The sequence below is a fragment of the Paramormyrops kingsleyae genome, chromosome 13 (genome assembly GCF_048594095.1).
Source record: "Paramormyrops kingsleyae isolate MSU_618 chromosome 13, PKINGS_0.4, whole genome shotgun sequence".
NCBI lineage: Eukaryota > Metazoa > Chordata > Actinopteri > Osteoglossiformes > Mormyridae > Paramormyrops > Paramormyrops kingsleyae.
The window spans coordinates 18,117,170-18,130,959 of NC_132809.1; the positions used below are offsets into that span (position 1 = coordinate 18,117,170).

Below are 13,790 nucleotides of genomic sequence, written 5' to 3' on the forward strand. Positions count from 1 at the left end.
AGTAAATGCAAAAGAAGTCCTGCGTCCTGGGCTATGCAGTGGAACGTCTTTCACTTTTTTGTATTGTTGCCTCTGTGTTTTTTAAATGTCACATGGCACTGTTCCAGTCGACTGGTCAAATCCTCAGTCAGTTAGTTGTTCAAGAAGGCAACATACCTCGCTCTTAGACCAAGTAAGACCTCGGTTCGTTTCATCTCCTCTGCCTGGCTGCAAAGCACACATGGCTGCGGGAACACCTGGAAATTGGGTCGAATTTAGGTTTGATCAAGTTTACACCATAAACAAATCGCTCCAGTGTTCGTTTAAGACCGGACCAAAACCACCTACTCTCAATGGTCTCGAGACGGTAGTTTTGGTTCGCCCCCAAGTGCGACTATTCTGTTCACACCTGCCCAAACGAATCGCGCCAAGGGGGAAATCAAACCAAAATCCATTTTAACCGGACTAAAAAGTGCTGGTGTGAAAACACCATAAAAACCTTCGCACCCAGCACTCACAAGCACTGCAAAGTCATGGCACGCCACCACAGCAGAATTGCACGGGGGCCTTCCACTCCACTCAGTACCTACCTGCAGGGCTTCCCAGACTCAGGCTTTTGTTTTTGTGAGACTCACAATATCGTTTGCCCGACATCCCAGGAAAATCAAGTGTACCTGTTGGGCTACCAAAATGTAGCACACTGATCCACTGACTATCAGAAATTATCCCCTAAGTAAAATTAAATTCCCTACTTTGGTTACCCTTTCCACTTCATTGACTAGCTATTTGGAGGAATATTGACCACTGAGTTGTTGATCATGAGGATGGTTCAATTTATTGCACAGTGACTTTCCGCCACCATCTTGGTTCATTGTAGTAGAGTACCCCGAACATATTAATGCAAGCAAGTGAAGTATGGCTTTGTTATCACACCAATCATATTCATTACACTGCATATGGTAATGTGAAATACCATTATATAAATGTTATATAAAAGCAAACGATGAAAAGAGAAAATGGATGGGGCTCATACGCAGTCAAAGCAAAATGGTTGTGAGCTACCCACTCTCTGATATTCGGATATCTTGAATTGTATGTTTTTTTGAATGTAGTGGGTAACTACTAAAAGTCTGCCGATTTAATTTCTTTATTTCGGTCCGTGTACAAAATCTTCAGACGAAAATGTATTGAAATTATTTCAGTGTATTCATGAGCAAGTACAAGTATAAATATCACGCTGATCATTCTTCATTTATTATCATCAGAGATGGGAATTTCAGGTCCAGAAAATAAAAATCCACACCAAGCTTTTGATTCAACCAACCGGTTCAGCTTAAAGGCTCACAGTCACAGAGTACTCAGCTGGTTGGTAGCAACAAAATCTTGGTTTGGTTTGTTACTTTCTGAACCTGAAATTTCCTCTTACCTCTGATCATCATATATTGTTTATCATTATATTATGTGTCATGTGATGGTACCAGCAGCAGTGGGCAGTACCACTGCCTTACAATTCTGGAAGCAGCATTTGAGTCAGGGTCCTGCAACCCTGAATAGGATAAGCGGTTACAGATAATGGATGGATCTGTTATTGTTATTATTACTATTGCCTTGCATCCGTAGGCTCCAGGATAGACTGTGGACCTCCTGTGACCCTGAATAGGACAAGCGATTACAGGAAATGGATGGATGGATGGTAAAACTAAGCAATTATGTTACTTCTGTGCTATAATGTCAACATTACAGTGCTGTGCCTGTTGTTATTGCAACAAATTGGGTTTGATAGCACATAAGTGAATGTGTTTTAAAGGCAAATTGTTGATCGATTTATTTTGTCCTTGTATGTGCAGCTAAAGGGACTGAAGAAGGTCCGAAGAGTTGCTTTGTTGTGCTTTCCACTCTTGATGCTGACAGACTGCTGTGTCCCAAGTTCAGTTAATGTTGCCTCTGTCATACATAGTGACTGGTTTGCCAAACTTGAAATGATAAGAACGGTCTTTAGAATATGTTTCCATATATTTAATTTAAAAAAAAAAAAAACTATTTATGAAGTATATGTACACATATTAATATTGCTTTTTTAATTTTGGGAGCTCAAAATTCATTTCGGGCTACCAAAATCTGAAGAATGCTTGCCCTAAGGGCTACCAAGGATTTAGAAATTTTGTGAGCCCTGTTGTTAAAGTTTAGAAATAGCAGTTCATTTAAAAAAAAAAAAAAGTACAAAAGCAAGAAACAGATTTACAGAGACCATTATATGAACAAAAGTATTGAGACACCTGGCCATATCACCCATTATAACCATTGCAGGTGCAAGGCAGGGAACAACCCAGTATGGGGTGACAACCAATTGCAGGGCACACTCACAGATTAAAGCACACACACACAAGTCTATTATGAGTCCATTTAGGGCATTTATGATTTACGGCTGTTGAAGAAGTTTTCTGACATGTGACTGTCACATTCTTTGGGCATTACCGTATGCGTAATGTAATCTAATATTAAAGGTTATTTACAGCTATCTGCTAAACCACATTCAGTCTCTGTGGCAATGATCACGCTAAGAAATTATTCTGGCTGAGGGGAGCACCCTGAAAGACGGAAGGATCTTGTTTTCAGACATACCTGTAGCGGTGATGAAGTGCCCGGCCATAACCAGGACCAGAACCATTTTATTTTTATTGCGACCATGTTGACCTGATGACCAGGGATGCACTCAGATGACCTGGCCGTCTTCTAATCTCCACCCTGATCCTCAAGTTGAATTGCCCTGCTTCTAGGACTCGGAACACGGAACTGTGATATCCCACCCGAACCCAAACCTGCTGCCTCAGAGTGCAGCCTGTTGAGTTCTCATTACGGTACTAATGTTGCAAAACTTATTTTACATTTGACAGTTAACACTGTAACAGGTGTAAATCTCAAAAATTATTATTCTATTTAAAGGTACGGAAAGCTGTAAATGTTGTAAATATTGCACATTACTACAGCAATAACAGTACACTCGTTTGTCGCGTAGCTTTACTCTTTTGTATCTATTTTTGTATTTTCAAATTACTTGTATTTTAATGAAATACATTTCTCACACGCCTATTTTGTAATTTAGTTTGTTACAAATTACAAATACTTGCTCATCAAATGTAACAAGATACGTTTTGATGTATTTGTGCACATCTGTGGTAGAACTATGGCAGCTATGCAGACAATAAAACAATAACAATATTAATAATCAATTCTAATGAAACACAAAAATGATTTTTAAAAATAAACGTGCATTCTCCCATCACTCAGTTTGGTACTATGCCGCACAGCTGTGCTCAGGCCTCAGGCAGATTGAGCCATTTTTCTCCTCTCTGGGAAGTTTCCCACGCTCTGCTGAATGGACGGCAGAAGATGCAAACTGATAGAACAAAGTACGCATGTGGAGAGAGAACCACCTCTGGGAACACTGCTGAAGTGGTGTCGCGACTGCTGGCTGTAACCGCCCACCTGGGCCACTGGTTACCACTGGTTACAGTATAACAGGCCGTTTATGGGCCCACAGTCACAGCGGCTACGGAAGTTTGCATAAGCCTTAGGCCACAATGGGCAGTTTTGCTCACTGTCCTTTTGAAGGTGAGTGAATAGGCACTTTCACCGTCTGAACTTTTTTTTTTTTTTCTGGAAGCAGAACATTTTTCCGAAACCAGGGACTTCTGTCACATTCATACTGCAGGAACTCGGCCCGATTGTAGTTCCTTGGGAACAGTTCCGGAACACTTTCAGTACCTAGCCCAGACTCAGTACTTGTCGTTTGAACATGAACTACAGAGGAGGCGCTTACAACCATAGGTTGCTGATTGGTTGGCATTGACAGTGATAGTTTACTGATTAGTTGGTCATTACTGCAATATCCTGATAATTTCATTAGTTGACACGTACAGCGGTATCTTGCTGTTTGGTTGGCGCTTACAGCCTTAGCCTGCCAATTGGTTGACCACTACCACTAACTTGCAGGAAAAGACATAGAAGTAGAGCAACATGGAATTATTTTTGTACCTCATTTACATTTATTGCATTAATGATTTTTTTTTGCCTCTCCATATTTCTGCATCAGAAAATTTGATTGCTAACCAATATATTTTTTATCTAATATTACCAGTGCAGGCGGTGAAATTTGCCAGTGCTTATTATCGGAATAATGTACCGTTTTTTTATTCTGTGGAAAACGAAAGCTCAATCTGCTGGAGAGATTTAATAAGAATCATGAACACATCTTGGGACATATAAGTAAAATATAGATCAGGGGGTCACCAACATGCCCCCAAGGACCACGAGTCGCCCGCGGACCTGTTCTAAAAAGAGCACAACTCACCAATGAGCAGCGTCTAACATGTAACTTTATCCTGTTGCTATTCTTCTTTAATCACATTTGCTTTTATATAGATTTGAAAATCACAATATCTAAAAAAAAATCATTTAAAACATGTTTAGTATACATGAAGTTTAGATAAGTTTAGGGGGGCGTTTCAAACTGGCAGCCCTTCGTATGGCTCAGTACCCATGAAGTAGCTCTCAGTTTCAAAGAGGTTGGTGAGCCCTGATATAGATAAAAGGCGTTGTCCCGTTTTAATCGTGATTGATCCCCCAAATGACTGACAAATAAACAGGCATTCTCCGTTGGTTTGGCGTGGCCCAGAAAAGTGCTCCAGGGGCTGGATAAGTGTGACCCTGCAGCCAGACCCCAGGTTCACACTCAGCCGTGTGAGTGCATGTGCGCCGCAAAGATGAGCGAGCGAGGATATGCAAAAAGATGCATTCTTGTGCGCGTGTACTTATACTTGTACAAATGGCACATAAAGTGAATCTAATTTCATTAACAAGACATTTTCACCCAGAGACCTGCTGCTGACTGAATGTGTTTCGTTCATTAGTGTGTGAAAATCCCAGGAATTCCGTTTCAATGCTGCAGCCGCCAACTCTCACACCACGTTCACTACCACACATCTTACCCACTCTAATGCTTAGGCTCACAGTACCTGTAGCGCCCACCTGGCTGCCATATATTTTCTGCAGCCACGTGATTGGCTGCGTGGAGGAGCAGCTCTTTGGGTTAGCCAGCAGGTGGCGCTAATAACGTGGCCACTGAATGTGTGAGAACACACCATGTCCAGCCATTCCACACAAAATTTCTATTTACTAATATTCATTTGCACTCTAAAGACAACATATAACCTGCACATTAACCCTGCATTGTATTTCTGCAGTTTACAATTGATTCTTTGACTTTAAATTTGTACATACTGTACATTATAATTCATACCCATCACCATGTACACTTTCAAAGAACCTTCAAAATAATAAAATATGGGTCAAAACCAACCCAGGTTTTAAATACACCTTCCAACATATGATCCACATCACTTCATCTAACTGCTTGAGGTTTCCATTTAGAACTATGCTTCCATTTTTATATATAAATTGCATGCAGGCAGTTTTACAAACAAATTGATTATTTTCTTGGTAGCTAGAACCAGACGGGCTCACACACTGACTGATACACTGAGGGTTACCTGAAACACATAGTAATGAACAAACTAAAACTCAGTTCACACATTGCACCAGATGATTTTCCTTTGATACTATGTGACCTTCCTTGTCCAGAAAGACATCTAGTTAGCATGTTCAGGAGAAATACACAATCAAACTGTTTATTTCTGCACCCTCAGGAAGTCCTAGTGAACAAAATAATAGGCAAACAAGCCTAAAGCCAACGTGGACCGAGATCTGCAGCGCCGACAAATGCAGAGAACGGGATGAGCTGTGCGGCCGGGAACAGGCAGATGATCACCTGATATGTTAACGCATCCGGTCTGAGGAACTGCTTCTACGACAAACTCCACAGTGATCGAACTAAAAGTGATTTATTATTCATTTGGTATTAAAGTAAAAATACAGTTATTCATACAAAGACTCAAATAGATGACTAAAAGATATTAGGTACCATGAATTAATGAAGCCTGAATCACAAGAGGTATTGAGAAGTATCCCCCACCCAAGGTAATGACATTCAGTGGTTGAAGACTACATTGTGTGACAAAGGACAACACCTAACATGCAGGACACACAAAGCAAAGCCTGGCTCATTGGGCTATCTGACCCACTCAAGGTCACGTTACATCAAGACCCGCAAACTGAGAAGCAAGCTTGACAAGAACCACTAAAGTGAAATTCCATCACTGGAAAAGATGCTACAAAATGCCACTTGCACCCTTGTCTCCTTTGGGGGGGGGGATCTGCAGACAGTCCACGTTTTGACATTGATCCTGTTGTGTTTCCATCAAGCGTTAGAGATTACACCACCACGGGGCGTTCTATTGCACTGACACAATGGTAAAGGTAGCAAAACAGAGAAAATGAGAACCTCAGAGACCAAGCAGCAGACAGCAAGCTGACACAACACAGATCGGAACCAGCGACCTACTGATCATGGGCAGAGTGTCCTAACACAACGAGTCATCACTGCCAAGATCCTCAAATGACTAGCAATATCATTCACAACGTTCTCCCACATTCCTGCTGTTCTCTTGAAGGATGTGTTACCTTAAGCAAAAAAACTTAGTGTAGTGGAAAATATCAAGGATCTTTTACTCATTAAAAGAAGAAAGTTGGTTGAGATACAAATGGAACGAATGGTTCCACACCCCACAAAAAAACCTTGAACATGCAAAGGTGATAAAACACGTAGGAAACCGTGCACTTTTTGTGAGGCACCCCAGAGAGTAAATAACTCCATGTGGAAGGAATGAAGGCACTTGGTTTAGGATGTGGACAGAAAGATGTGGTGGTGGGGGGGGGGTTCTTTATGAGCGAAAGAGTCTGTGCCAGAAGGCCTGGAACCCGGCAGAGCTGAAGGCACCGATGAACACGAGCAGGAGAAGATAGAGGCTCATGGTGATGGCGAAGTGATGTCGGGCCAGCCAGGAGGATCCGTGGGGACGCCTGGAAGCACACGGAGAACAGGAGCACCACACGGCTGTCATACCCGCAGCTGGGCCATGTGTCACATCGGGATTTCCCGAACGTAAGCCTTCAGAGCGGCCGCATTACGGCGGACGGCGAGTGGCCCTCACCTGTTACTCCGTCGCTTCTGAGAATATACCAGGAGGTACTTCACTCTCAGCAACTGATTGTTTGTGACCACAAAGTACTTCTGAGGAACCTCTCCACCCTCGCTGTTCTTCACCCTCGCTCGTCTGCGGTCCATGCCCTCGGAGTCTGTATGGACATTCCAGTTAGCATCCGCTCAGCAGGATGTCACTGAGTGTGACCTCTCGTCACGAGTGAAGCCCCACCTTTCTTCTTTACTTGGCATTTAACGTCAGGGTGATCTATGATCTCACACACCGCGATGCAGCTCAGCAGTGGCCCCAGAAGGCTTTCCCTCCACCCGTTGCCATGGGGACTGTAGAGCACAGCAAGGCTGAGGTCACTGGTGAGGTAAGTACCTTCGCCAAACAGTGAGGTCTGTAAAGTAAGATGTCAAGAGTCACATGCCAGCCAAGGTCCTTGCCAGGTCTGATTGTTCTGCTGCTAAACCCAGCTTCCGCTAGCTCTTCTCCTTACTTATCAGACAACTTCCAGTTTCAGTACCAAAATTAACACAAGGGTTTGATAAACTGATATTTCTGAAATTAAGTTTTGGTTTGTTTTTATTTAACTGTACACTACAAGCCAGGGGTTGTTGATCCTGCTCTGGGAGGGCCCACATCCAGAGGATATTTTGCTGCTATTGCAAATGGTTTCAGAACAATGAGACATACGACAATTAAGTCTTATTGCTCCCATTTACTTGATAAATGAATGTATTTAATTTAAATGCAGAAATTATATTTTCTGCTCAGATTGCCAAAATACACTAAAATAAAGAATAACAACTGCTGGCTGTTCCTACTATTAAAAAAACAATGGCTTCTTAAACTAGAGACTTGAGGGCTCTTCCAGGACCAGGGCTGGTGATCGCCTGTACATTTTAATGTTTAGAAGAAACGGTCCCGTGAGTGCTTAGAAGGTTTAAAGAGACAACAAGCCTTGTTGAGATGACAGTGTAAACCGTTGTGAATGATGGAGTGGAAGTTCTCCAGTCGGCTGCCGTGGAATGCGTAGAGGATGTCCCGTCCATCCCTGGTCTTCTCGAACATAGCGTTCATCTGGTTGCAGTATTCCAGTTCAAACAGGAAGTCTGGGGAAGGCATGGAAGTGCCCTCACACCCAGTCAACTCCAAAATTCTTGAATACTGGCAAAATTGGATAATTAAGGTTGGCATAAGAAAAAAAGGGAGGACAATGGTGTACATTCAACACAACTACACATCACACAACCTCCGCATGAAAGGTTCCAAACAACAATCAGCTGACAGTAGTGGCTGCCATGTCTGTTCACCTCATCCCTCTGCAGTGTCCTCACAGCAAAGTTCCTGGAGGAAAGGACCCAGTGAGCCAGGGCCAAGTGATGCTCTCCTTCTCCGGGACCCAACCTGACCAGCTCACGCACTCCTGGCATGGAGCTCACGTCCGCCAGCTGTGGGCAAGGAGACCCAGATCATCACCTGCATGGATTCAGCTCCAAGGCAACAGGAAGGGTTCCGGCTGAGTTCACCTTCATCATTAATTTCAACATGTTGGTATTTTACTGAACTCAAATTAAGCAGCTTGGCTCAAGGCAGATCTCCTGTTACCAACAGCCCCTCAGCATCCACACACTCACACATTGGTCCTGCACAAAACTACCCACTTCCTGGATACATTGCAGTTCTCCTTAAATAACGTATTTTGAACTAAAATAAGCAACGAAATATTAACCTCAGGTTGTGTTTCTAAAGATTAAATTGTTTTCAGTTATTAACAAATATACTACCTGCTATTGTACCACAATGAATTAAATCGATTTAGAAACGTGATGTGGCCTGAATCCCTCTCGGGCCATGATCACAAACTCACCAGAGCTTCAAACTCCTTGTTGTCCTCACTGGCATACCGTCGGGGGAAGGGTCGCAGGACAGAGTCGCGCTTGTACGTCAGGGCGGCGGCCACGAAGAGGCTACAGCGCAGATCGGCCGCCACGGGGTCCCTGTGCAGGCAGGAGCGCACAAGCTCTCTGACCGTGGCCGGTGGGAGTGGCGGCTGCATTCCCGGCACTGGGCAGGGAGGCAGGCAGAGAAGACAGCTAAGTGAGATCGCCGTCCAGTGCATTACCGTCCGGGCCTCGGAGCAGCAGTGAAACCCTCGGAATGAATCTGAAAATTCACGACACCTAAACATGACAAGTCTGCAGCTATCACCATACGTAGGCTCGCACACTTCGGCATGAACCTGTGAGTGTGACACACTTAAACAAGAAGAAGGTGTTTCTCCACTCCGATCTATAATTAACCTGCAACCACCTGCTTTCAAGCTACGACCAGCATATTACAGTCATTTTACAGCTAAAATCTAAAATCCAGACCAAAGTACCCAGGACGTTCATCACAAGACTATCTCAATTACAACTGAATATTTTACAGTCTTTGATTATTTATCCGATCTCACATACCACACAAACACCACCATATATGTTAGCGCCGTCTTTAGCGTTGTACTGTCAGCTTATCAAGCTGCACCAGAAACTATTAGCTACATTTTTTTACGTCCCAAACTATGGCTGTTTACTCCGGCTCTCTACACTTTCCACAAGCAGCTAAAAATACGCCCATGATTTTATTTCCATTTCCCAGCAGGCGAAGCAAACAGGTTATCCGACTAGCAGTAAGCAGAGCTCCCCTTTCCGCACCGTAAGCCCGTCCGATAGCTTACAGGAAATCCGATTTAGCCAGAAGCTAAACTGAAGGCAAGTATGTCATACTATAAAACTAAAATACCGGCGATCATAATACTAAGATAACTGTAACTCCACGCCGAGCTCTGATGTAACTTTTCGTATTCTTTAATTGTTTATTTTTACCAATTCCTCTCTCTCCGGGTACCCTTTAACTCACCTGTACTTTAAACGCACCAGACATCGATGTATGGAGGATCAAGCTAAGCCCCCAGAAAGAGCTGTCCATCGATGTGCCTGAGCGGGCGCTACTCCCTTGCAAAGTTGCCATGTTTCATCCAGTCCTAACATTAAATCTCATGCTAACTGACATGTACTTTGCATAACTCACTTGTTCTTAACATGCACCAGGCATCGACGTATCATGCTAAGCCCCAAAAAGGACTGTCCGCCGCGGTGCCTGAGCAGACGTCATTAGGTCAATCACCTACAATGTCTTTTTTTTTCATTTATTTATTTTGCATCCCCCCAAATTGTCTAACAAAATTTAATTTCACGGCAATATAAGTATTCCAACCCTCTTCGAAGTCCCGTTTTTTTAAACAACAAAAACTACACTGATGAGGCAAAATTCACCCATGTTAATCGAATTATGTCGACTGTAGTAAAAAAAAAAAAAAAAAGCCAAGTCTAGGATATCTTATGAGATAGTACGCTAATATTAAGTACCCGTAGTCGACATGTTAAATGCATAATAGGTAATAGGCCGGGGCAAATGACCCTGCTGACAGGGTGTCGTGCGGCCACGAGTCACCAATGCGGACTGTGAACAAACCAACAAGGGCCTACTGTTACACAAACTCTAGATCATTTTAATGCTGGTTACCGGGGTAATATGTCACAACACACAGCGCACAGAGCCCTGCGCCGTACGGGGCAGCAATGTTATGCTGGGAATCTCAGAAGCCAAGAGGAGCTGCACTCTGTTCAGCGCTGCAGAATACAGTGAAAAACAACAGTCTTATAATGATTTTTCACTGTTGACAAAAATATTTAGTGATTTCTGTTTTGTGTTTTTATGAGCGTCACGCCACGTTTTACTACGTTTTGGAACATCTGACAAGACACCCGTTATGGAGAAATACGATACGAATATGCGCTATGATAAATATACAGTTAAGCATTACATGATTCGACTCATAAATGACAGGAATTCAATATGTTTTGCAATGTCCTGCTCATTAAGTAAAACATGCTCAAAATGTTTTTCTTAAAAACAAGCCACTGTGTTCATTCGCTGTATTCTGCGAAAACCATCTGAGACTCAAGGTAACTGAAGCTGATTATAAGATTTTAACATGAAACATATTCCGACATTATTTGTGAGTCGGTGTTCGACACTGCGATTCTCAGTTGAGTGGACGCCTCTGGTCCCCGAAAGGCACATTTTTCCGTTCAGCCTGAAAAAACAGGACAAAGAATATTATGCTACCCGACCGTTAGGAGTCGCTGTGTATTCAGAATGCAGGGAGCCTTCTCTGCATGATGTCAAAGTCAAGCAAATAGAAGAATATAACCTCTACTTTCGTTAATTAATGACAGGGAATAATTCATGACATGGCTAATGGCTAAGTTCCTACGACTCAGACATTAGTATGTATAGCAGAAGAAGATCTATGATAAGGCCAACTTCATCCAAAAATTATATAGCGTAGCTGTTTTAAAAATTGATATTACTTTTATTATTATTACCCATCCCGTAACCATGACCAGGAATAAGCTTTTAGATGATGAATGAATGTATGATGGATTCCTTACACATTTTAAATGGCGTTATTGTATGATAAGATGCACATTTTGTTTCATATCAAATAAATATTATCTATGATCAATTATTCATTATTTCGTTTTTCAATGACAGAATACTTGTCATACTGGAAAGTATGGATTCTTAATTTATATTAAAACTTGTGTTAAGACTTGAGATATAGATGCACTTGAGATACACATGAGACATAGCAGACCACGAGAAGCAACAGACCACGAGAAGCAGCAGACCACGAGACACAGCAGACCGCAAGCAGCAGCAGACCACGAGACGCAGCAGGCTCATGGCTACACACACAGCAACTGGATGGCACAAAATGCCACAGAAAATGCAATAATCTCTGTGTAATGACTATAGTGTCAAACAGCGTTCAGCAATAATGTATCTTCTGTTTACTACACATGAGCTGGAAGTGTCGTTTTACTGTAAGCTTATTCTGTTACTGACTACTGGATCAGAAATTTATTTAGAAAAAAACTTATGTCTGGTTTATCTGTGATCTGAGTAGGTGCATAAAAGTAATATAGATACAGTAATATATATGTGTGTTATATATATATATATATATATATATATATATATATATATATATATATATATATATATATATATAATATAACTTTTTTTCTGATTTTACATTAGTAATAGTGGTGTGTCTCTGTAAACCAGTCCACACCAGTCCCAACACTCCAGACCCACATGTTCCCCACTTTAAATGGTTCATTCTCAATTGGCCTAATTACCCAATTAAAGCTAATTTAACATTTTGAGGCCTTGCTTTTGTTTTACCCCATGGACTAACAATGTGCCATCTGTCTAATGGCAGTGAAGCACAGGGAGAGGAGCGAGAGGACGGAGCCGACGGTGTGTGCAGCTGGCGGTGAACGGGTCACATCGGGCTCCTCGCTGGAGTTTGTGAGAGGGGCCCGGGACTGCCAAAGAGATTGATGGCACTTTCGGGGTTTTGCTGAGGGTGCTCGTGTGAGCGCGTTGACCGAGTGGCATGGTTTGTATGTGGACGTGCAAGTGTGAGAGGGAGTATCAGGGATGCTCCCAATGTTTTGGCAGTTTGCACACAGTTAATTGAGTAGACTAGCATTGTCTGGTACTGAATTCTTCGGGAGATGCGTAAAAGAAAAGAAGAGAATGTTGCCGCCTATGTGAGTGTGCTGTAGAACTGAAATAAAGGTTAAGATGGTAGCAGACTGCAGGGAATGGAAAGCTGATATTTAGAGTGAATGATAAAACAAAGGATTGTTGGTTTAAAGGCTGGTGCGTGGGATCTCGTTCCCTCAAGGGTTCTTCAGAATTTGCTACAGGCAAATAAAATGGACTGCTATTCATGGGGGGGTCCTTTCCAAATCAGTGTATTTTCTGTGGCAGCCACGCTGAAAGAAAGCTTGCACAGCACTGTGTTTTTGCCCTCAGGGGTTCCAGTCACACTGACCATATCTATGCTGGACAAAAAAAAAAACAGATAAAATGTCAAAATAAATTCTATCACAGTCCACACTGGATGGCTTTGCTTGCCGAGTTTGATAAATTGTCTCTCATGCTGCATTATTTATTAATTCTTTGATTTCTTCTCCACAGGCAGCACCTGTTTCTAAAGGGGATCAGCGGGAGCTTGCAGCGACTGGAACACTGAAGGAAAAGAGTCTTTTGTTACTCTGAAAGCTCAGCTTCCACTCTGGCAAATGGCAACACACTGATATAGAATGAAAGGAGGCCGTGCAAGCTCTCTCTCTCTCTCACACACACACAAACACTTTTATTCTGACCTTGCGGTTCTCTGATCCTTACTGCGCCCTTGCCGTGTAGCAGGGCACATTCAAAGCCGGCTCTGGTTTAGTGTACTGCTCCTCACACACACACACACACACACACACACACAATGTCAGGCCCGCAATGGCCCAGCCAGACCTTTCTTTTCCAGATCATTTTCATAACACTCAAACAGCAGCAGGTACAATATGTTCTTTATGCTTCTCAGCAGGTGCGAGCCGTCGGAGAGGAACTCTGTGAAGAAGCCTCAGCACAGCAGGAGTGACTAGCAGGGATGGGACTGGGCTCCTCACATCTATCTCATGCCCGCCGCTTACTCTCCTGTGGTCCCTTGACCTCATCTGGCACGATGAGAGCCCTGCTACTTAGCGCAAGCCTGCGGGGGGGGGGGGGGGGGGGGACTACGCC

At 42.9% G+C, this 13,790-nt stretch overlaps 1 protein-coding gene across 4 annotated transcripts; it reads right to left on the reverse strand.

The window, feature by feature from the left end:
• Positions 1–5,863: 5,863 nt before the first annotated feature.
• Positions 5,864–10,213, reverse strand: parp16 (poly (ADP-ribose) polymerase family, member 16). 4 transcript variants are annotated; one of them, XM_023817443.2, is made up of 7 exons: positions 10,007–10,213; positions 8,956–9,152; positions 8,399–8,536; positions 8,046–8,252; positions 7,311–7,482; positions 7,089–7,233; positions 5,864–6,957 (listed from the first exon to the last, which is right to left on the reverse strand). In XM_023817443.2, the coding sequence occupies exons 1-7, from the start codon at positions 10,098–10,100 to the stop codon at positions 6,819–6,821; spliced, it is 1,092 nt and encodes a 363-aa protein (XP_023673211.1). In that variant the 5' UTR covers positions 10,101–10,213; the 3' UTR covers positions 5,864–6,818. The 4 variants fall into 4 exon arrangements, with proteins under 4 accessions (XP_023673211.1, XP_023673212.1, XP_023673213.1 ...); XM_023817444.2 differs by having other exon boundaries at positions 9,990–10,210; XM_023817445.2 differs by lacking the exon at positions 10,007–10,213 and adding an exon at positions 9,956–9,985.
• Between the last annotated feature and the right edge of the window lie 3,577 nt (positions 10,214–13,790).